This window comes from Syngnathoides biaculeatus, chromosome 3 (genome assembly GCF_019802595.1).
Source record: "Syngnathoides biaculeatus isolate LvHL_M chromosome 3, ASM1980259v1, whole genome shotgun sequence".
Classification (NCBI taxonomy): domain Eukaryota; kingdom Metazoa; phylum Chordata; class Actinopteri; order Syngnathiformes; family Syngnathidae; genus Syngnathoides; species Syngnathoides biaculeatus.
The window spans coordinates 30240304-30265495 of record NC_084642.1 but is presented as its reverse complement, the minus strand read 5'-3'; the positions used below and the strand labels follow the sequence as shown (position 1 = coordinate 30265495).

Sequence of the window (25192 nt, the reverse complement as noted above, 5' to 3'; positions counted from 1 at the left end):
TATCAACTAAAACTTGGGCGCTATTGCCCAAGTCAGTGTTTCCGTATATTTATTGAGCCAAGCCATTTGATATTACACAAATCTCACCCATTTAATATTACACAAATCTCAAGGCACACCATCAAACAAAAATCTCACAAAAAGTAGGAACACTAAAATAAAGAGGATTTTGTCTCAATTTACAAACACACTTGCTTACTTGGTGTGAAATCTGGGGCTGTGTAAAGTTCATTATGTACGTAGCCATATGTACATATGAAGGGTTCAGATGCAAAAGCGGATATATCCAAAGAACAAAAATGGATATATCTTATTTTGCATCTGAACTCTTCATTATGTTGTATAACTGGCAATTGGTGGATACAAGGGTTTATTGTGCATTTTGCTGTGTAGTGGAATAGCATATAGAATGAATAGATGAACAAAGATATATTCATAATTAGTAGATTGTATTTCTCTGACAAATTGGGTGATGTTGGATAATTGCCAGCGTCACCCCAGATGGTCTCTCACAGCACACTAGTGTACCACAACATAGTGGTTCGGGAGGATCTAAGTAATCAACCTTTTTTGAAAGAACAGGCGCATTTCTGTCGCGTTGGTTGATGAATGACCATTGACATGATTGTCCATTTTGGTGTGAACATTGAATTGTCTGACATGTATTTCCTAATGTGCAAGTGGAAAATTGTAATTCACCCCAGTCATTTTCTCCAACACTTTTCCAACGTTGTTTGTGCTTTCAAGCCAACTACTATAAGAGCATTGAAGACAAGCACTGATATTGCGCCGTAACGGATCCCATAATTCAAGCTTTTCTTCTGGGGTCTCACAAGGGAGTTGATGCCACAAGGTGGAGGAATTGCCCCCAAGATGTTCAGTAACTCAACCACTGACATGGCTACGTCGCTCCCTACGGCTTCTCAGTCCTTTCTCACCTGCTCTGGGAGACATTCCATTTTTTTTTTTTAAAAAAACAGGCATAGTTTAAACTGCATTTAACATTCCACCTCTTAATTCATTCACTTCACTGCATTATTAAAATACTTCCATAGCCCCTTAATTATTTTCTGGCTCTCCTGCATCCCTGCAGAAACGCCAATTGTTCTTATTTGTCTAACCAATCCCACTGTGCGACTCTTAGACGCTTGGTCCTGAATAATGTATGACTACAAATGCAAAACAATTGCACTTAGTCTGACTTTGGACTATCCATTTCAGTATGATGTTAACGTTTATACTCAAGTAAAGGAAATTGCAATTGCGTTCCAAAGTGTGTGCTCCTTCACTGCACTTTCTGCGTATAGGAGTGATATATATTAACTTGCCAGGGAGACGAGTCTAGGTTATATTTTTTAGGTCCTTCCATTCAATTTAATTGGAGCTCATGGTTTTATAATGAGAAGTGGCGGTATATTTATTTTTTGGAACATAACTTTCAGTGTTTTTGACTAGTCATGGTGTCCCGAAGTTTCTTTTTTTTATTTTAGCAAGCAGTCATTTTCTCATGACTTATTTCTTCAGTGCACGTGGGAGGTATTTTGGCCCATGAAAACAACAAAATTCTAGATTTTCAACAGTGCTAAAAACATTTAGGGGCTTTCTTCTTTTAAACTGATGTCAATGTTGTATTTGCACCAGATATTCTAATATGCGTTGAAAAAGTGTGATATTGCCTAGAGAATGCGGCTCACAATCGTCTCCATTATTTTTCCTTTCTTCCAGCATCAGGAGCAGAGCCTTTCAGCCCATTCTGGTTCACGGTGGAGCCTCAGGACACAGTGGCCATTCGGGGGAACTCTGCACTGCTCAACTGTTCAGTACACAGAGATGCAGCCGCAGCAGCTCGCATGGAGTGGAAGAAAGACGGTACATTCATGAGTCTGGTTTCGGATGAGAGACGGCGCATACTTCCTGACGGCTCCCTACTCTTCACCCATGTGGTTCACTCGAAGCACAACAAACCTGATGAGGGTACCTACCAATGTGTGGCTACCATTGAAAACCTAGGATCCATTTCTAGTCGGACAGCGCACCTCTTTGTTGCAGGTAGGGTGGGAACTAACATGATTATAGCACTATGCATTTTATTTCTTCCTAAAGTTCCTTGTAATATCCCAACATTATTACACTAAGATCTGTATAGTGCTTGAAGCCTTATTTTGAATCTGTCATGTTGAAATTTCTGTCTCTATGGTTAACTGGCACCTCCGGAGTTTTTTACTTAAGCAGGTTCTGCTTGCTCCTTGTAAGCAGCTTCTTATCTACAAATAGTATATATGGAGCTAAAAATTTTAATTGGGGTTGGGGAGGGGGTTTCCCATCTTCCTCCTGGCAAAACACGTACTTCTTGTTTGCTGCACTTGATGTACCACCTGACTTAAGGTGAAAATTTGAATAACGAACAAAAACGTTTTAGTTTTTTTAATTTGTTGTTTTAAATGTGAGATGGCAGTATGTGCTTAATTTTGACCGTTTTTACTCCAGTGATTGTCAACAGTTTTAAGTGTTTTGTTTGAAAAGTAAAACAGTGGAACAGCATAACAGAATTTTGGGACATAAAGGCATCAGAACCATTTTGAATTTTAATGCCTTAACTGGACAAATAGATGCAATATACATAACGTGGATTCAGATAATATTCTGTAGTCCACAAAATATGTGGTTTTTAGAAAATGAATTCTTACTCTTTCCAAAAAGGTAGTTTTTGTTTATTCCTTTTGAATATAGGCGATTAACCATGAATCCATCCATACTGAAGTATAAGTATTATCTGCAACTTTGCTTCTAATGTGTGCTATTTTGTCAATGCAAAAAGGTCTTCTAGTCGCTTCCTTTTGTTGTAATTGATTTCTTGTCCTTGAGATGGGTCACCAAGCCACATAGCAGAAACCTGAATCCATTGTCTTTATGAATACTACGTGCATGAAAAAGATTTTGCCTTTTCTATTTTTCCTACCCAATGTCACCTTTCTCAGTGTAAGAACATTGAGTGACATAGGATTATAATTTGTTTCAAGTCAAGTCAAGGCCCAAAATTCAGTTTGCAGTATTATGTTTTGACTGTGCTTTTCCTTTGGCATTGTGCTGGCAGGTTTAAAGACAGTTGCAGGGCATTTCGTGTAGTACAGTATAAGATTCTAAAGAAATGAGAAAAAAACTATACATATATCTCTATATATATATATCTATATATATATAGATATATATAAGCTTTAACAATCCTGGTGACCCTTAATAGTGTAAAGCTACCTCATTATTAAAACATCCACTCCAGTATTTCAAATCTTCAATCCTTATTGAATGAACCACTGACAAAATGACAATGACTTGGTCACCATGCTGTTTTTACTTATCATTACATGCAGGACAAAATAATCACCTAGGTGACTCAGAACATCCATCCATCCATTTTCTGCGTCGCTTTTCCTCACTAGGGTCACAGGCGTGCTGGAGGCTATCCTAGGTATCTTAGGGTGAGAGGCGGTGTACACCCTGAACTGGTCGCCAGCCAATCGCAAGGCACATATAAACAAACAAACATTCGCACTCATATTCACACCTTAGGGCAATTTACAGTCCTCAATCCACCTACCACGCATGATTTTTAAGGGGAATGGAAGGAAACTGGAGTACTCAGAGAAAGCCCATGGACGCGCGGGTTGAACATACAAACTCCTTTACAGGCAAGGGTGAAATTTGAACCCTGGTCCTCAGAACCGTGAGGTGGATGTACTAACCAGTTGGTCACCATGTCGGCCTCACTCAGAACATGTATCTGTTAAATGATTTTTGATCTTAACAGCTATAGCAGGGCCCTAGAATGACTGTCGCAATCCTCCCATCGGTTATCAACTCCGTGGAAGGATAATGCAAATGGAAACTTGAGTACTCCTGTCTAACACCCTCGTAGCAAGTGGGTCAGATGGATTGGATATTAGATGCAATCCATTTCTACTCAAAGAGTAGAGCATCTGTCATCCATTATATGTACACCGACTCTACACATGGAAATTTCATTTTCATTCATCCAATCGCACACTTGTACACATTCAGACACATACATTGATGGTTTTACTTTACACATTGACAGATACATGGCTTCTGAAGGACCTGCAGCTGGATGGCAGGTGGCCTGTAAAAAAGGTTAATTACAGTGTCATAAGTGCAGGCAATTGGGCCGCCATCAGACGTAGGACTGATGGTGCAGGCAAAGGGTGAGCTGGACGTGACCTCTCGATTAAATGACCAAACAAGTCACCAATGGCTGGGATGCGTGGCACAGAGTGTATGTGACAAATATCAAGGTAATATCTGGGATTGATTGCCAGAAAACATGCTGCTCACTTCCTTTTATCATAGATATCTCTCCCACACTTCCAGAGGCTTGCACATTTACAGTGACTAAAAAAATACTTGGGAGTTATGAGAATCAAACATAATTATATCTACCAAGTGCACTTGAGTATTAGCCTTTCTGGCTAATCAGAGCTCATTAAATTCATCTGATTTAAGAGAAAATATATATTACATGTTTCTGGTCAGGTGACACGGTGGCTCAGCTGGAAAGCGTTCACCGCCTCCTGCCCGTTCACAGCTGGGATAGGCTCCAGCACTCCCCGCGATCCTTGTTAGGATAAGTGGCTAAGAAAATGGATGGATGGATGGATACATATTACATGTTTCTGGGCAATTGTTTTTTTTCCCCCTCCACAATTGTGTCTTTTTTTTGGAGGTGGAAAAAAATCAGACATGCATGATCTTATATGGCTTATTAGCCTCAACATTGAATGTTATCATCACAATCAAATTTTGTGATGTGGATGATTCATACTATTGTCTTTATGCAAAAATTGATACAGCATTGTTATTTATAATCCCACATTTAATAATTTAGTTAAAGTATTATTTGTGTCTGTGTAGATTTTTAAAGTAGGACATGGTAGCTTCACAGATCTGAGGTACAGGGTTTGCATCTTGGCTCCAGGAATCATCCTCTGTGGAGTTTACATGTTTTCACTGTGCTTACTTGGGTTTTCCCCTTGTTACAGTATGTTGGACTTTAAATTGTCCCAAGGCCTCTTCAAATATGACTATCATTGGTTGTCTAAATGTACCAGTCTAAAGTGTACTGTGCCTCAGTTGGGATAGGGTCAATTTTAAAGGTGGCATGTTTGCATGTTAGCTGTGTATAGCAGTTATTAGCTGTGATCATTTTATAGTCCATAATTGCTCTCTTTGGGATTTTAGTCTTTCAGTATCTTTTTGTATTCATATGTATGGAAATGCAATTGCCAACTGTTCTTATTTTTAATGTGTGTGTTATCATGCCCAATAGCAGCTATTATTCAAAGTTGTGATGGAATTTACATGTTTTTGTTGGAAGCTGGATGCAGATCCTTATTGTCATACCAATGTAACGTGGGAGAATATTGTGACGAAATGTCCCTTGTCCTCTTTACACTTTGTCATGTGTCACTTTTGTATGCTTTAGCTTGTGTGTGTACAGTCAGATATCATGGAGCTGCACACAGACTCCTAAATGGATTGGGGTGGGTAGAAGGGGGCAGGGAGAATCAGTATTATGTATTCAGTTTAAGTCTTAGTGAGCAAAAGGAGGGGGGAAAGGAATTATAGGGCAAAAAGGGAGCGAGCGGTGTGCAGCGGTGATAGCCAGGACATAAAGCGCTACACAACTAATGAGAAATCCCATCTTAACTGTCAGCTCTTCTCCCACACAGACGCCCTCCTCCTACTGTCGGGCTTTGAACTCAGCCGTCCACAATTGCTCAAATTGACTGACACCTCACACTACTGCTATTAAAAAGGGAACCCCCCAATTGAGAAAACTGTGAGCTAATTCTGCCCTGGCTCTCTGGTGTGCCTTTGTTAGATTTAAATCCTGACCCCCTAACATGCACTTCCAAATATTTCAGCTGTCTTTTCTGTTCTGGGTTGTCTCACGGCATTCTTCCTCCTTTGTCACTACTTGAATGTACAGAGACAATAAGCTACGGATTGTTCAATGATGCCCATATGAAGCAACACACAAAACATTAAATGTCTTCTCATATTATACATGCTTTGACAGAGCTAGATGCCCTTTGAAGGTATTATGCTTGCCACCAGACTCTAATATCCATCTATCCATTTTCTGTCCCACATTTCCTCCCCAGGGTTGCGGGCTTGCTGATAATACTTTAAAAAATGTCATAGGCTCATTGTTGTGCCCCCAAGGACACCATTTCGTCAAAATAAGATAATGTGATGAGCATGTCATCCTTACGTGGTTACCATTTATTGTTTGTATTGTTATTGAAGACACATAAAGACACAATTGAACAGGACAACTAAAACATCTGCTTTGTTTTAGAAACACTAAATGTATGTTCCAACACAAGAAAAAGCATTCAGTTAGAACAAAACATAATAGTCTGAATGGTTTCCTTTCTTTTCCTACACATGGGTGTTTGCTCTGACTTTACCACATTTAATACCGGTACTGTACATTAAAGGTCAGATGACAAAGATGTCTCAGGGTCAGTTCTTATCTAAACACCATGGTGGAACTAGTGGAGAAAACCTTTGTCTCAGGGTCAGTTCTTATCTAAACACCATGGTGGAACTAGTGGAGAAAACCTAGTGTATTTTCTTTTTGTATTGGTATGTAAAATCAATCCATCCATCCATTTTCTTAGCTGCTTATCCTTACGAGGGTCGCGGGAGTGCTGGAGCCTATCCCAGCTGTCAACGGGCAGGAGGCAGGGTACAATGGTGAACCGGTTGCCAGCCAATCGCAGGGCACATTGAGACAAACAGCCGCACTCACAATCACACCTATGGGCAATTTAGAATGTCCAATTAATGTTGCGTGTTTTTGGGATGTGGGACGAAACCGGAGTGCCCGGAGAAAACCCATGCAGGCACGGGAAGAAAATGCAAACTCCACACAGCCGGCTCCGGGATTGAACCCGGGACCTCAGAACTGTGAGGCCAAAGTTTTTGAGCTAAGCCACCGTACTGTGGTATGTGAAATCATTAATCACTGTTTATAATAATGCACGTTTTTATTCATTGTAATTTAATTTAGTATTTTTTTTTTTTTATTTAGATTTTATGCTTGAAATTTTGTGAGAACAGTTCTGGGAAAGGTCGTTACATGTTCCATCATGACTGGACCCCAGTTCACAAACTCCAGTCCTGACCTAAGTCGCATCAAACTCATGCTGGAGCAGTGTTTTTCAACCTTTTTTGAGCTAAGGCACACTTTTTCCATTCAAAAAAAATACCACGGCTGACCACCAGCAGAAAATATAAAGATGAATCTACTGTATGTTGCCTACATGAACAATATACAGTCGTTCTAACCAAAGCATAGTGAATATAAATCAATCAAACAAAAACAAAATAGATTTAATTATCATATTTTGCTCACTAAATGTGATACCAGGGTCTGTTTGGGTGAACATAGAGCGGATATTCTGGCAGGAATTGATGAAAGACATACACAAAGGTCTTCCTCAACAGCTCTCAGTCTCTCTGAGGTTTTACTTTTTATAGTAGTCGGGCTTGAAAAGCTCATCTCACACAGATGCGGAAAATGGGAGCAATGTCAAAATATCTTTGTCTGGCTGAATTAGGTATTCCTTGGCATTAGCCAACCAAAAACTGTCAAATGGTATATCAGCAAAGCTTCGCTTTAAACTACAATCTTGTCTCAATTAAAGTAGTTCCTCCTCTTCCTGTAAAGTCATGTCCCTTCTACCAACTGATACTGAATGGTGTGGGTCCCTCACCCACTCAATGGATTGAATGGAGGCTGAAGAAAAATAAAATGACATTTTCTCCTCAAGTGTTTTTAAATGTTTCACTATTATCTCATAAAATGCTGCTGTGTTGACATTTTGCCATTGCTCGGTGAGTATGAACATCTCAAGGTTTCCATTTTCCACATTGTTTACAGGATTGCAGCTTTGAGCAGAATTTATTTTGTAATCTGTGGTTCTAAGTAGGCTTTCATTTCAGCCTTGCATACAGATGTTCAGTCCATTCAGAGGATGGAAAATGTCAGCCAGGTATGTCATCTTTGCACACCACTCATCAGTTGCAAGCGGTTTTGGGTAATCGGACCTTTCAATTGTCAGAAACACTTTTATATCCTCCCTCCCTTCACAATCACGGGCCAGTACTTTGCCACAGGACAACCACCTTATGAAAGCTCCGTATGAAACAATAAGCCTTTATGTTCCATGGCCATTTCCTCACATAAAGATGCAAATCTGAAACTTTTCACGGCTCACCATGCGCACAGAATCATACAATGCAGGAACTAAGTCTGTTGGTAAAGTCTTGACTACGAGGGGCTCACGGTGTGAAAATCAGTACGTAACAATCTGCTCGGGTTTTCTTTCTTCACTCTGCTGAACAAAGCCTTTGGTGCGTCCGAACTTGGCGGCTGCTCAATCAGTGCAGACACCCGTGCAGTTTTCCCATTTAAGTCCACTTTGTTCCAAGATTTTCAGATGGGACCTGAAAATTTCCTCTCCCGTTGTTTTTTTTTTTTTTTTTTTGTGGCAATGGCTTGCAAAAAAGTTCAAGTTTAAGTTTTAACTTACTGTGTCTCTATCCAAATACCCCACATTGCCCAGAAATTGGGCATGTCCACTAATATCAGTGGACTCGTCAAGTTGCAATGGAAACTTACTATTAATACGGGCCTTTTCCAAAACTAAACTTTTGATGTCTGCAGACATGTCACCAATCCGTCTGGAAATTGTGGTAAATGAAAGAGGGACCTTGGCTATTTCTTTAGGTCCAAGCATCTCATTTACAATGGCTTTACAGGTGGGAAGTACTAACGCCTCTGCCACAGTGTGTGTCTTTTTAAATTTGGCTACAAGTTCAGCAACGTGATAGCTTTCTTTAAGGAGTTTCTCGTTCATCTTTGTGTATTTTCTCATCAACATGGCCTGTTACTCCACATGAGCTTGAAGGTGAATAAACTATGCATTCTGCTTCTGAAGTGAAGGGTGTTTCATTTGGAGATGCCATTTTAGCTTTCTTGGAACCATTGGACTGATGGATAGCTTTTCACCACACACCAAGCACAATGGAGTCATAATCGTTGAATCCCCGGTAAGAGTAAATCCAAATAAAAGATAGCTTTCTCTATATTGCCTCACGTCATAGACTTTCCAGGAGAAAACCGTCTTTGGTTTCTTTTGACCTCCACTCACACTTCAGTGTTCATCTGAATCAGAATTTTTTACAGAGTCCAATTCTGAGTGAGCATCTTTCCTTTTCAAAATCCTCTCCATCACTGTCATTTTATAGCTTCGCTAGCAACAATGCCACTGTCACCACCACCTGAAAGTAATTAGCTTCTGTCATGACCCAAATGCAGGAGTCGGGAGACGCAGAGGTAATTCGGGAAAAACTTTTATTATTCCAAGGTCGGGGATCGGGCAGGCAGTCAGGTGCAGCAGCGGTAGGTCCTATATACACTGGGACCAATCAGCCCGCATGAGGCACAGGTGTGCGCCTCCCAATAAGCGCGACTCCGTAGGCACCCGCACAGCCAAGGCTGGAGCGGCAGGACCATGACAGCTACCTGTTGCCACCTACTGATATAGAAGCAGCTTACATTACTCTGCCCATTATTGGACAGAACGGACAGTCGGCGAGTGCACTTTATCTGCGGATTCATTTTCATCATTTAGGTGAAATTGGATGATTTCTCACTACGCACTCCAGACTATGCCACAGCAGTGTGACAGAGACACTACATGAAGGGAGTACATGATACTTTATATTTACTTCTTCTTTCAATGTGTATTTGTCTTTGTAAGCAGGCCGTGACAAAATGTTGTCCCTTCAGGATTTATGAACTTTTTTTTGGCACTTTTCAAACCGGAAACCATTTTCTAGTAAAATTAGGTGCTGCTGGTTTCAGAGAAACCTGATTCCTCTCCTTGCGTCAATCTATTTGTGTCTTCTAATCACAACTACAGATGTTGTTTCGTGTAGCCCTAAAAAAAACTAAAATAAATTCAATCCTTTGTATTGAATATAACAATATTTGTTTGTCTAGAATTTTCCAGGTACAATAAACCCAAGTCTTGAACTTTTATTTTATATTATTGACCAGTTTTGCAGGTGTTTGGTAGTAATCAGGCCAGTTAATGGCTCTTGAAAAAAATCACTACATAAACTCATTCATTATAAGCTCTATCCTTTGCATGTGTAGCGCCTCTCTAGTATAAAATACTTCGACGAGGTAGCCACCTGAGTTCTTTCCTCACTACAAAGTAGTAAACTAATAAATAGTAACTCAATAGTAATTACTTCAAATGTCTATTACAACTTTACTCTTTACTTGTGCATTTAATTCTCTATCAAAAAGTCTCTGAAATAATATTTCCCTTATGAGTAAAGGTTAACTAATGTAGATAACCCAGCTATCATATAAACTCCCCACTTCTGTCTTGCAAATACTCAAATAATACACCTTGTTCTTCTTCTTCTTCTTTTCCTTTCGGCTTGTCCCGTTAGGGGTCGCCACAGCGTGTCATCTTTTGCCATCTTAGCCTATCTCCTGCATCTTCCTCTCTAACCCCAACTGCCCTCATGTCTTCCCTCACCACATCCATAAACCTTCTCTTTGGTCTTCCTCTCGCCCTTTTGCCTGGGAGCTCCATCCTCAGCATCCTTCTACCAATATACTCACTCTCTCGCCTCTGAACATGTCCAAACCATCGAAGTCTGCTCTCTCGAATCTTGTCTCCAAAACATCCAGCTTTGGCTGTCCCTCTAATGAGCTCATTTCTAATCCTATCCAACCTGGTCACTCCGAGCGAGAACCTCAACATCTTCATTTCTGCCACCTCCAGTTCAGCTTCCTGTTGTTTCTTCAGTGCCACCGTCTCTAATCCGTACATCATGGCCGGCCTCACCACTGTTTTGTAAACTTTGCCCTTCATCCTAGCAGACACTCTTCTGTCACATAACACACCAGACACCTTTCGCCAGCTGTTCCAACCTGCTTGGACCCGTTTCTTCACTTCCTGACCACACTCTCCATTGCTCTGTATTGTTGACCCCAAGTATTTGAAGTCGTCCACCCTCGCTATCTCTTCTCCCCGTAGCCTCACTCTTCCCCCTCTACTTTTCTCATTCACGCACATATATTCTGTTTTACTTCGGCTAATCTTCATTCCTCTCCTTTCCAGTGCATGTCTCCATCTTTCCAATTGTTCCTCTGCATGCTCCCTGCTTTCACTGCATATGACAATATCATCTGCGAACATCATGGTCCAAGGGGATTCCAGTCTAACCTCATCTGTCAGCCTATCCATTACCACTGCAAACAGGAAGGGGCTCAGAGCTGATCCCTGATGCAGTCCCACCTCCACCTTAAATTCCTCTGTCACACCTAAGGCACACCTCACCATTGTTCTGCTGCCCTCATACATGTTCTGTACTATTCTGACATATTTCTCCATCACACCAGACTTACGCATGCAGTACCACAGTTCCTCTCTTGGTATTCTGTCATGGCCTTTTTCTAGATCCACAAAGACACAATGTAGCTCCTTCTGACCTTCTCTGTACTTTTCCACGAGCATCCTCAAGGCAAATAATGCATCTGTGGTACTCTTTCTAGGCATGAAACCATACTGTTGCTCGCAGATACTTACTTCTGTCCTGAGTCTAGCCTCCACTACTCTTTCCCATAACTTCATTGTGTGGCTCATCAACTTTATTCCTCTATAGTTCCCACACCTCTGAACATCCCCTTTGTTCTTAAAAATGGGAACTAGAACACTTTTCCTCCATTCTTCAGGCATCTTTTCGCCCGCTAGTATTCTGTTGAATAAGTTGGTCAAAAACTCCACAGCCATCTCTCCAAATTGCTTCCATACCTCTACCGGTATGTCATCAGGACCAACTGCCTTTCCAGTTTTCATCCTTTGTAGTGCCTTTCTGACTTCCCCCTTAGTAATCATTTCCACTTCCTGGTCCTTCACTCTTGCCTCTTCAACTCTTCCTTCTCTCTCATTTTCTTCATTCATCAACTTCTCAAAGTATTCTTTCCATCTATTTAGTACACTACCGGCACCAGTCAACACATTTCCATCTCTATCCTTAATCACCCTTACCTGCTGCACATCCTTCCCATCTCTATCCCTCTGTCTGGCCAACCTGTAGAGATCCTTTTCTCCTTCTTTCGTGTCCAACCTGGTGTACATGTCTTCATATGCCTCTTGTTTAGCCTTTGCCACCTCTACCTTTGCCCTACGTCGCATCTCGATGTACTCCTTTCGCCTCTCCTCAGTCCTCTCAGTATCCCACTTCTTCTTCGCTAATCTCTTTCCTTGTATGACTCCCTGTATTTTGGGGTTCCACCACCAAGTCTCCTTCTCCCCTTTCCTACCAGATGACACACCAAGTACTCTCCTGCCTGTCTCTCTGATCACCTTTGCTGTCGTCGTCCAGTCTTCCGGGAGCTTCGGTTGTCCATCGAGAGCCTGTCTCACCTCTTTCCGGAAGGCCGCACGACATTCTTCCTTTCTCAGCTTCCACCACATGGTTCTCTGCTCTACCTTTGTCTTCTTAATCTTCCTACCCACCACCAGAATCATCCTACATACTACCATCCTATGCTGTCGAGCTACACTCTCCCCTACCACTACTTTACAGTCAGTAACCTCCTTCAGATTACATCGTCTGCACAAAATATAATCTACCTGCGTGGTTCTACCTCCGCTCTTGTAGGTCACTATATGTTCCTCCCTCTTCTGGAAATAAGTGTTCACTACAGCCATCTCCATCCTTTTTGCAAAGTCCACCACCATCTGCCCTTCAAAGTTCCTTTCCTGGATGCCGTACTTACCCATCACTTCTTCATCGCCCCTGTTTCCTTTACCAATATGTCCATTACAATCTGCACCAATCACAACTCTCTCGCTGTCTGGGATGCTCAGAACTACTTCATCTAGTTCCTTCCAGAATTTCTCTTTCAACTCTAGGTCACATCCTACCTGTGGTGCATAGCCGCTAACCACATTATACATAACACCCTCAATTTCAAATTTTAGTCTCATCACTCGATCTGATACTCTTTTTACCTCCAAGACATTCTTAGCCAGCTCTTCCTTTAAAATAACCCCTACTCCATTTCTCTTCCCATCTACTCCGTGGTAGAATAATTTAAACCCTGCTCCCAAACTTCTAGCCTTACTACCTTTCCACCTGCTCTCTTGGATGCACAGAATATCAACCTTTCTCCTAATCATCATGTCAACCAACTCCTGTGCTTTTCCTGTCATAGTCCCAACATTCAAAGTCCCTACACTCAGTTGTAGGCTCTGTGCATTCCTCTTTTTCTTCTGACGCTGGATCCGGTTTCCTCCTCTTCTTTGTCTTCGACCCACAGTAGCTGAATTTCCACCGACGCCCTGTAGGTTAGCAGTGCCGGGGGCGGGCGTTGTTAACCCGGGCCACGACCGATCCGGTATGGGATTCTTTAGATGAACGCTCATATTTGTTTGGCACAGTTTTTACGCCGGATGCCCTTCCTGACGCAACCCTCTGCATTTATCCGGGCTTGGGACCGGCCTACAGATTGCACTGGTTTGTGCCCCCATAGGGCTGCATTAAATAATACACCTTGTTATGTAACAAAAAAAAATTTTTTTATTTTTATTTATTTATTTTTTTTTTTTTTTGTTACATAACAAATAATACACCTTATGTAACAAAAATTCTTAACAGTTAATAACAAAATAGAGAATGGAAAATCAAACATGTATACACAAGAGTCACATAAACAAAGTCAATATAACAGGTACACATGCCTAACCCTATGCACACATGCTAAGCTAAGGGCCCAAACAAATATGAATATAGCCGGCAAGCAAATGAAATTCAAACCCCAATTTTAGTTTCGGGTAGTGAGAATGTTGGTTATCCAAATACAGGCTGGAGAAGATGAACATTTTCTTCGAAACTTTTACTAACAGAATACTCTGGGCATAAATGAGTGACAGACAATGGCTGTAGCAGATCAGAAATGCAAAGATACAAAGGACTTGCAGCATTCTTATACTATCAAAAGAGCATCCCATGAGAATCGCATCATAAAGCAAAGAGCATCACAAAATATCGACAATCATAATGACTAAACCAAATCTATCTGGTAATAACGGGCATATTCCTACGTCCTGGTCTCTAGTAAACATTTCAGCAAGATTCACTTAAGGTTATCTGATGAGTTCACATGCTTCAAACATGAGTTATACAGTCATGACTAAATATGAGCAGAAGACACACTTCAGGTGCTTCCCAAGGCCTCACAGATGACTGACCAGGAAAGGTGAAGGTGGTTTTTCCTCTGTCCAGCGTCCTCACGGTCCTCGTCCCTTTTTCTTCCTTGAAGTCCAAACACAGCCTCGCTAGCCGCATTAGCTCGACGCTAGCGCCCCTGTCCTCTCCTTCGTGGTCCAACACACAGGCCTTGCTAGCTAGCGTTAGCTGGTTGCTAGCGCCCAAGCCAAGTCCAATGCATGCACTTAGCCCCTGTGGTAGCCGTGTGGTTACGTTACGGCGTGATTTGAGTAGTCCACTCAAACGACACACTATCCCAATTGAACTTTCAACAGTCCTTGTCGAACACGTTGATCAACTTTTGATAAATGTCCACAATTCACTTTCTTTGTCCTTTCGTTGTCCTCCCACAACCACTCCACCCTGCACTCCATCTCCCCTTTTTTCTCTCTCCCCAGCGTCTCCTCAACACGTCACTTCCTGCCCTTCTTACACAATGGTTACAACAATAAAATGACAAACAAAAGTATTTCTTTTTCACAAATGAATCAAACACATTTAAATACAAATCCTCCAAATGAAAATACAGTCAGCACACACGGTTTTAACAGATATTCCACGACATTGCAGAAAACATTGAAAGAAAACCTATAACTTAATTGCTACTCTATTATACTGAAATTTTACCTGTACCAACTTTTAACAGGGTTACGCATGCAGCAGTGACACATGGACAGGCTGATGAATGTGGACCACAGAGACCATTACTAGGAGTAGAGTCTTTGATATCCATATTTCTTACTCTGCGGTATTCTCTCATCCAGCTACTTTCACTTTTTTTTAACTTTTCCTCAATGACTCAACATCCTCCTCCTTTTCTTTTTACTACCTCTCCAGGCCTGTTTCTTTATTATCCTCTCATTCCTCTGCACACCCAATGCCCTGCAGACACAGACTCCCTTGCTTTGCAGTTACACTGTGACCACAGTGCCGACTCTAAAAGAGACGAAATGGCAAACCAATCATCATAAAGCAATGGCTTTAATGTGTCATTCGTTTCGTTCCCCTTCAGAATACAACACATTTTCCCATATGATTTACTTCATTTTGAGACTTGCAAACTTTAAATCAATATTGGTAAAAGGATCATTTTGATTGTGAGATTTTGTGAAAAAGTAAAGGGGACATGGGACATTTTGTTTTTTACAAATAGTAAAGCTCTGGAAAGCTCAAGTTATTTGCCTATTTTTGAAAATGTGTCTGTGAGTGAGCAGGTCTTTATTTGCACTCAACAGTTATGAAACAATAGCAGTCACAATAATCAGATCCACACCAAGTTTCTCATTGAATGGATGTCAAAGTTCCTGGGTGCTTTCAAAGTTCTTTTGAAGTGACGCATGAAGCTCAAAGTCAAAAGTAAGCAGAGCTGCAGTGTGAGCACAAATTAGTATAGGATAGCAGTTGCTGGTGTTAACTTCTTACGTTTTGACAATAACTATTGATAATTCAGATAGGTTGTTGATGAGGGAGTGTGTTGTGCATTGTGTGTGTTTGACAGTGTTATGCACAAATTGACAAGTGTTATTTGGCAGTTTGGTGATGACATCTCGATCCATAAGTGAAGATACAATGGAATCACAGTTTGGGCGGTGGCTATGGTAACATTTGCCAGGCGTGGCTTTGTGTAAGTTTCAGCAGAGCCACATTTAGTGTTCAAGGCACAAGTGAGCATCATACCAGAGTTAGCTTCCGATAAAAAACAATATTTGATCGTTCTTTGAAGAAGTGGTGGTGCGGGATTTCAGTTTGTGTTTGGTGCAAAGGGTGAACTTTTGGATCTGCAAATTAAAAATGCTTTCATCTTTGTGAGGTTCAAAGAGGAGCCACCCAAACGTTGACAGGTGAGATTCCAAACCACTGGTTGTCAATCTTAGTGACTTTTAGGATGAGCCAGATCCACCCTAAAACTTCCACCATGAGAAGAAATATGCCATAAATATGTCTTCTTGATCTATCGGCTGTTTCGGAACAAGCATGCATGTCACAGACACATTACTATGGGACTGAGAATAATTATAAATTGTGAAAAAAAAAAAGCTTTGTATGTTTCATTCTTTTCTATTGATGGGTGTTGAATTATTTCTGCATCAAACATCAATATTTCAGTCTGACAGTAATAGCGTTTGTCTTTCTAAGTCGAACCTTGTGGAAAACATTTGTGCAATGCGGTACTTGCCCTCCTGTTTTAGTAGATTTTGTAACCAAACAGTTTGGTTGTTTGAACTTGTACCCATCCATGTATTTTCTGAGCCGCTTATCTTCACAAGGGTCACGGGAGTGCTGGAGCCAATCCCAGCTATCTTTGGGCAGGAGCCGGGGCGTTGTACACACTGAATTGGTTCCCAGCCGATCGCAGTTGTTTGAACTTGTATGAACTCAAAGTTACTTTAAAAATGGTACAGTTCATTTACAGTTTGGCATGTGACAGCCTCTTTTGAACATTTATATGCTGTCTTCCTACTCAGTGCCTGGTCATTGCCATGACGAATGACTCTGACCTACAATCAGGGTCAGGGTTGCAGTGATGTTCCATTATCCTGATTTCTTATCTTCGTCTGGCACGGGAAAGGCTAAAAAAAAAAAAGGCTGTAGAGTGACTGTTTTAACACATTGGAGCATTAATCACATACTGAGCTGAAAAATGAAAACATTCATCTAACCTTGGAAATTGAATAATGAAAAATGGACAGAAAAATTCAGTTAGGAAGAGGATAAGTGTGCAGTCAAACTGTTCTGGCCAAATCCGCGTGTTCCGTGCGACACAAGCGGCAGTTGTACACTTACACAGAGGTTGGGGAAATATGACATGGGCGATCCGAGTCCAGGATGCAGGCGGAGGGAAATCCATTTCTTTAACCTCTCGGGAGAGCAGTGTTGGCAGAAAGTCTTTTTAGTCGTCGGACAACGACAGGCTCCATTTTAGGTTCATCCACTGATTGATTAGGCCCTTTGGGTAGGCGAGGAGGCTGATCGGGATGGCCCTATCTCTTCGCTCCAGACATCGTTGCTGTGTCTATATGTATGTATAAATGAGAAAATTTACATCTTGGCCCTTCGATATTTTTGTTAGTTGTTTTTTTTTTATTTTTTTTTGCTGCTGTAAGGCATGTAGAGTAATCAAAAGTGAGCAAACGCATAGAATAAACATTACTAGGATCGCAAAGCGCGCTGAATGATATTGGAAAAATATTTATTTATTTTTTAAACTTATGCTATACAGTAGGTTGCAATGTAAAATAGTACATGATCAGTGTTGGGAAACTTTATTTTCTAGGTTCAAAGTTCACTTCATCGTTGCAAAAAAGAACTACTTCAGTTCATTGTTCAGAAATTTGAAATATGTTCACATGTCCAAAAAAGAACTGGTTTATAGTTTTTTTCCCCTCAAAATGTTGAGATTTTGCTCAAAATACTGGAATTTCATTTCCCCATGGTTGCCACACATTCAGTCCACGCTAGTAGTCAGCTTTCACCTGACAATCTTAAAAACATGAGGAAAAACCTGTTGCTTGAATGTTTTTTTTTTTTTTTTTTTAAGTAGGAATTAAAACAAAAACAGAACTTTTGTATGTGGTGTCCAAACAAAAACATGTAACACCGTATGACAGGAACGATGATGAATGGACATTGATAACTTTGCATTCTTGCAGCTCTTGCTGAACATATTAACAAAATGCATCTGTTCAGATATTAAAAAGCAAAATAAATCCCATACTATAGCAGTATAGTGGTAGTGTTTTAGCAAAGCAATCTGATACAAATAGTAATTGACTTTGCAATCGTTTTTGAATGATGTACTATCCTGCAAAAGAACACATTCACTCCCATTTAAGCAGTGTCGCTGAATGCACTATGCAACACTCACACAGCTTTGACAGCCTGTCTACAGTAGTTTCATTCTGAAGACTGAAATGGGAAATACAGATGGTGTCCATTGTTTTCGCTTTCAAAGTTATCATGTAATGAAAAAAGTACCCATCACTCTGTATGTCTAAACAGGAGCCTATCGAGGTCACTTTTAATGATTCAATTGATTACAGTACATCTACATCGCAGCGGGCTCTGCAGCCTGGTCCTCTTGCCCACACGTGTGTCTTGGTGACGATGCTCAAACAAAATATAGTGCAGCCCTAATCCTGGCTCTACTATTTTGCCTGTGATTCACCGATTTACTGGGAATCCAATGTCATGTGAAAGCAGCTATATGATCAGAGGTGTAACAGAGAGGATCAGGAAAAGCTGTGCCCTGAGTATAACCGCCAAAACTCATTGCCTAGTCTCATTTGTGTTGAAAACATTTGTCGATTAACAAAACAAAAGCAAAACAAAAAAATCAGCTGTTGATCTGAACTAAAGTGAAAACAAAGACGACTAAATGATAAGAACACATAACACCTCAATATTGAAAAATTAAAGTTCATGGAAACTCTAAACCAGGCGAGCCCACACTTTTCTTCTTTTTTCGTTGCCACAATGGGGGGAACAGCTGTGGCGAAAGCCAGAGATAGACGGTAAAAAGGAGGCCAACTTGCTAGAACGTGCATTTTTGTGCACATGTCAGAAGAAACCAAGATTGGTCAAATCGACTGTGAGTCAATCGACGCGTGTGTGATCGACATAGTGGCCGAACCTGAATCAAGCAAATGGCTGACAGGGTGACGTCTTTTTTTTTTTTTTTTTGGCACACAGTCACACGATCGACTAAAACTGTCTCGGCGATAGACGCATTGAACACCCCTGCTTAAACAGTATTTCTTAACTTGGAGTTAAGGTTACGATTGTCATTGGCAAAGTTTTTCACTCAAATTAGATAGTATGTTTGCAGCATTGTGACAATTGCTGGTACTTTCTACATCAAATCATTCATTGCCTCTGTCAACAAGATTGCTATATTGCTCCCTCTGTGGCTTCCGTTCCAGGGCTCTTATCTGCAGAACATTGGAAACTATTTCCCACTAGGGGGAATCGAAATGAGAAGTAATAGTATTTACAGCTGTTAGGGTGAGTTACTCTGGAAATTATTGAACTCGGGGATCTGTTGAGGTCAAAGTGCAACCATCATCTGTGAGTGCCACTCCTGCTAACTTCAGCAACTCTAAAACAGCTGTCTTAACTCTGTGTACAGTTTCAGGATGGCGAGTCTGATGTCCTTTCTTGATGGTTCTGCGCATCCTGGTTTGAGGGTCTCTAGTCCATTCACCGTATTCCATATTTAAATCCAGAATGAGCCTAAATGTCAGATTTAAAAGTCGAAGTCACTTGCTTTACACTGCTACGATGCTTGCTTAGTCACCGTTGTTGTTGCTTGGTCGAGTGTGGCTTCCGCCAATATAATGCTCATAATATGTGAAGCGCCCCCCACTGACCAGGTGGTGAATCGATTCAGAGGATTTACTGAATCGATATTGAATTCTGGGGGGTGAAATTGCTGTGCAATGAAGAATCGATTCCACCCCCATCAATAATCTACACAACCGTGGAGATTTCCTCTAAATACTTTCATTTTCACAGTAGACCCAGAGGATGGAATCAGCACGTAAGTAACTGTCTGCCGGTTGGCATGACATGTTAATTAGCCAAAGACTTTCTCCCTCCATTACCTTGAAATCATTGTCGTGTGTGAGATGCTCATTCAGTTTTGAATTAGCCTCCCCCCCCACTGATACATGGGGATTTACTTCAACCATTTTTCAAATCCACTTCACTCTTGCAATAGTCTCAAAATTTCTCTTTCAAGACAATTTCACTGGATATAATCATATTAAATAGCTCATCAAAACGTCGGCTTTATTCCTGTCAAATAGTATAAACAATCGTAAGTTCCCACCAAGTACTGATGCTGCAGATCTAGACATCAATCAGATAACCTAAAATCCAAACATGTCAGTCATCTGCAGCTGTCCAGCTCTCCTTCACTCATGACCATTACGTTCTTTGAGTGGGTTGCTTTGCGTTATTTTTGGCTTCCAGTATCAACAGACAGGATTGATTCATGAACTCCATGAGGTCTGAAACACACACTGGTACTGCCATAGCTTTGTGAAGGTGTTTAATAAAACAGGCAGTTCATCTAGCTTGTTCTGAATAAAGTTTTCCATACATCCATTTTTTTCCACGAGTCACTTACCTATTCCGCAGGAATACGCTAGGTATGTGAAGATTGTTTTAAATACTACTTTACATATTTTCATGAGTCAAGACTTACTGCTCAATCCTTCTTTTGGGCTATAGTGGGTATATAATTTTGAGTATAGATTTCCAGGTAGCGTCCACACTGACATGAAAACATGTCTTTAAGGAGTGAGTTGTGCTACTTGGAAAGAATCTCATCCAAAACTGAACAAATTCAATCACTCCTCTTAGTATGCATTTAAAAGGGCAGGACAATAGGATTTTGTTCATCGTCCCTCTCTTCTTTAGAATTCACTTTCTAATTGTCTTTCTTTATGAATGTCCCGGTAGTTGTAAGGTCAATGCACCTTGGCTTGAATTTTACATTCTCTTCGATTTTGCTTGTAGAATTTCCCCTTCCGGGATCTTATTCAGTATTGTAAATGTGATTACATTAAAAGTGGTGAGACTCCTCAAAAGATTTTTCATCATTTGTTTTTGAAGACGATCGAGAGACCTGTGTGACTCACTGGTTCAAAATCTACCATAGTTTTTTTAGATGAATCGAGATCAGGTGACTGTGAAGGTCATCACGCGTGAATAATTTCCATCCTATCAAACTACTGATTTATTCAGGGTTTGACTTTAATAGGTCACCTGTCTACATTTCATCTAGCCTGTTACAGACTAGTACTCTATGCATGGCTCCATCCTTTCATCTGCTTGTGCCCATCCAAGCATGCAAGAAGCAGTTTTGCTAGTATCCACATTAAAGCGACCTCATATTTCAAAGCTAAATTGGTCCTCATAGAGTGATATTTGAAGCCTGAAAGAGACGACCCTCACAAGTGTTTGCAAATTCCCTTATTCTGTAGGGAAATCTTTTCAAAAGAATTGTTCCTCAAACTGTTGGATGCAAAAGTGAGTCTGATGCTGGCGCTTTGGAATGGAAAGGCTACTTTATACTCATGCAGGTGGCCCACACACAGTTTACCTTTATACTCGAGTGTAACCCACGTGTGCAATTTTGAAAATGTGCTGCAGTTCTCCACCAAATTGGGGGTGTTGCTATGGCTGGAATTGGATAAGATACCAGAGGGTGATGTTTTCTTTGCATTTTTGGGGCAACTTCCAGTAGCTGTTTTTACTTTTCTTTCCGGAAACAGGAACAAAGCAACAACAGTAATGACTGTGGATCAGTGTCCGCTACAACAAATGGGCATAGATGACCAGATGATAACTTTAATTATGCTGCAAAATTGATCAAGAGGGCGGAGGTGGAGATGGTACACACAGTACGTCATCACTGCATGTGACTAAAATGGACCAATCACGAGTGATGATCTCTGTGGCATTCTATGTAGTGCAACAGTTTTACAGTGTGTTCATCAAGTGATGGAGTGGGACTGCATAGAGGATGCCTGGCCCAGTGCATCATTCACACAGGTTCTGACTGTTGTTTGTGCACCAAACAGCAGTTCAGATTACCCACCCACTTTGGATTCCTTGCAGTGGGTGCTGAAGAGCACTCTTGCAGGGGACTCCATCATTCTGCTGGAGGACTTCAGTGCACCCATGGGCAATGACAATGAATCTTGGCAGGATTCGGAGGAATGTCTCCCAACCTTTGATATTAACCCGAGTGGTGTTCTGTTATTGGACTTCAGTTCTCAATACAGATTGTCCATAACAAAGACCGTGTTCAAGCATACAGGTGTCCATATGTGCACTTGGCACCAGGACACCCTCTTCTTCTTCTTCTTCTTTTCCTTTGGGTTTGTCCCGTTCGGGGTCGCGACAGCGTGTCCTCTTAGATGAACACATAGGCTGTCTCCCATCCAAGTACTAACCAGGGCCAAACCCGCTTAGCTTCTGAGATATGACGAGATCGGGTATTCTCAGGGTTGCATTAACCCTAACCCTATAGCTGTAAGCCTCCCAGGACACCCTCATTCTAAAATATTTATGTCGTTTTGTTTTTCACCATTCTAGATGACCAAATTTAACTTCAGATAAAAAGTCAGTTGTGGATTTGGATTTGTTTCACTGGTAACAAAAAATAGAAATGTAGAATTTTAACATGTAATCCTTAATGAAGAGTGCAGTTACATTGTCGCCTAAACCCACAGAACAACAAACAGTATAGCGCTCTAAGATGTAATGGTGAATAGAGTAAGTAATGAAAGGATAGTGTTTGTCCTCTGTATACTGCAGAGGGTGGGGGACAAAAGAAAAGCCCCAATATAAATGTAGCATCATACACATTCAGTATTACCATTCATGCTGACTTCAACTAGAAATCCATATTAATGTTCACGTTTGTATGTAATGGAGGCAAGACTTAGGTCAGATGAATCGCGAAAAACAAGAGTGTGATATGCTACTTAAGTATAGTGAAGTCATGGATGTGCATGTAGTGCATGCTTTGGCTGAGCCCCACTGAACTCTACGTGGAACGACCCTGGGGAGGATTTTAAGACTCCTCTCCACGCCATGCAGCGGCTTCGTGGCATTTTGATTGGTGGAGACAAGCTGTGGACAACCCAAACCCATTTTTGTATGTGCACGGGAGCACAAAATTGCCTTTTGTACAACTGACTGCATCGTTAACATCCATTCCACTGTATCTCTGTGAATGTGTATGTGTTTCCCTTAATCTGTAGAATATCCTTTGTTCCAAGGTCGATGATAGCCATCTCCTACAGTGTTTTGTACAGACTTAATCTCACACTGTGTTGCCAAAATACCCCAAATTTTTGACTTTGATACAATATCTACATAAAGTTCCTCGATAGCACTACCAAAGCGCAGAAATACCCAGAGAGATAGAAGCCCACTTGGGCCAGTCCAAATTTCTAAATCAATGGAAATTTTTTCTGGAAAAAAATGGCCCAAAACTGTATTTTCAGTGTCGGTCTGAAATTCTTTAATTATTGAAACATCCCATACAAGCCAGGATGTTTGATGACGTAAGGAGAAAGTTGCAACTGGCACTGCATGCCAGTGACCTCGTACTTTACATCCTATAGAATGTTAATCTGCTCTCCCTGAGCGTGCTTTAAGAATTTTAATCCCATAGCCCAAGTGAAGCATCTCTCACTCCTTCACAGTCCGCAGGCGGACACGAGCTGGGAAGCAAAACCAAACATGTCATATCATGTAGCTAATAGCACTCACCATAAATAAAATAAAACAATTGCAGCTAATTTATTTGGTCCTTTCAGTAGATTTCACTCAGGAATTATCAGTACCAGAATGGGCAGCATTAAACATTCATCAGAACACCCCTAATTGTGCACAACGGTCATGACACAAAAAAGCATTGTTAGAATGTCAATGCTAAGAAAATGTGCTAATGATTTTGTAATTGAGATTTTCTTTTAAGCATTGCAATTAATTTGTGCAATTACAATTCATTGATTTGAATAAGATTAGTACAGAGTCATCGCGTGGAATTGTACCAATACTTTTTTTAAAGGGGCTGGAATAATAGTGTATGAAGATGCCAAATATTCCCTAAAATTTTACATATCGTGTCATTGCCAGTTCAAGTTCTGACAGGCCCACCACAGACTGGATGTCGGGCCACCACTTAAAAAGTTTTTTTTAAGATGAGGTATTGCAATATTTTTGTGTATTCCCGGTATACCGTGTAACCCTACACTCACGTATAGGTACTAGATAGCTTTGACCCAATCAACACAACTAGTGCTGTCAAGTGTGTTTGGTTACTCTACTGGTTTCTCCACCTACCCCCCACAATCCAAAAAAGGTTATTTTCCCATTGTTGTCAATAAAGGTGGAACACCAACCACACACTAGTACCAAATCTGACCATATGGTGTCCCTCTCACTCTTATTACCAGTCATTTTCACACTGGTCATCTAAGATACCATCTTCATGTCTTTTTATCATCTCAGTGTCCTGTGTACCCATCCAGGATGAATGGGTTGAAGTCAATCTGGGAATTTATGAGCTTTCAGCCCAGTATAAGAGGCATGTCAAGAGCTGCGACTTCAGTCTAGAGTTAAATAGTGTTTTCTGTCTGGAAAGCAATAGCCTATTATCCATTGCTCGACTGCAGAGCTTCTGTATAAAACGTCAGTCAGCCCAACTATTTCAGGTTGTCATCCTCTCTTCAGCATTCTGTTAGATTTTTTTGGAACGCTACCTGCTACTCAGCTCTTCACTCCCTAAGGAGAATGAAAAGGGGAAGTTTCAGCAAAGAAGACACGCTGCAGCCTAGCATTGTTGTGTTCCTTTGTGTCAGACTTCAACTAAGTAAGTACAATTAGGATTCTTAGCTGTTGTATTTTTCGCAGATGAGTAGATTCAATGTCAGTGGATTATCGCTATCTGCACTGCTCCACTGATATTAACATAAAATTAAAATTTAAGCCACTACAGTACAGAAACAAAAAGCAAATACTGCATGACTACAGTAGGTAAATGACTTTCAGTCGGGGACCTTGCAGCCATAGTAATGGGGGAGGTGGATTTTACACTTAGTTATATGGCGGTGCTCCTGAGCCCAGGCCCCCCGAGCTGGATGGCTGCTTGGCGTAGGGGCTCTCCTTTCCTCCCCCTGGGCTAGGACTGGGCGCATCTCAGGCCTTGTGGGAGGCTTTCTGTTCTCTTGGGGTATAGGTGGGGGGCAGGGCATGCGGGCGGTGGGGGGATTGGGTATGGGGGTAC

The 25192-nt window shown here is 41.1% G+C and overlaps 1 protein-coding gene and 1 long non-coding RNA gene across 11 annotated transcripts in view; one reads left to right on the top strand and one right to left on the bottom strand.

Moving 5' to 3' along the window:
* The window catches only part of LOC133498450 (uncharacterized), a 62393-nt gene extending 47096 nt beyond the window's left edge, over positions 1 to 15297 (bottom strand). For both annotated transcript variants that reach the window (XR_009794319.1, XR_009794318.1), the window contains exon 1: positions 14367 to 15297. This is a non-coding gene — a long non-coding RNA (uncharacterized LOC133498450). The remainder of the gene's footprint in view (positions 1 to 14366) is intronic.
* Positions 1 to 25192, top strand: part of neo1a (neogenin 1a) — a 230305-nt gene that overhangs the window by 95789 nt on the left and 109324 nt on the right. For 8 of the 9 annotated variants that reach the window (XM_061815276.1, XM_061815275.1, XM_061815279.1 and 5 more), the window contains one exon: positions 1726 to 2049. In XM_061815276.1, the coding sequence (XP_061671260.1) occupies positions 1726 to 2049 (324 nt within the window). Of the gene's footprint in view, positions 1 to 1725; positions 2050 to 15707; positions 15742 to 25192 lie in introns of those variants that run through there. The other variant, XM_061815282.1, reaches the window with a different exon arrangement.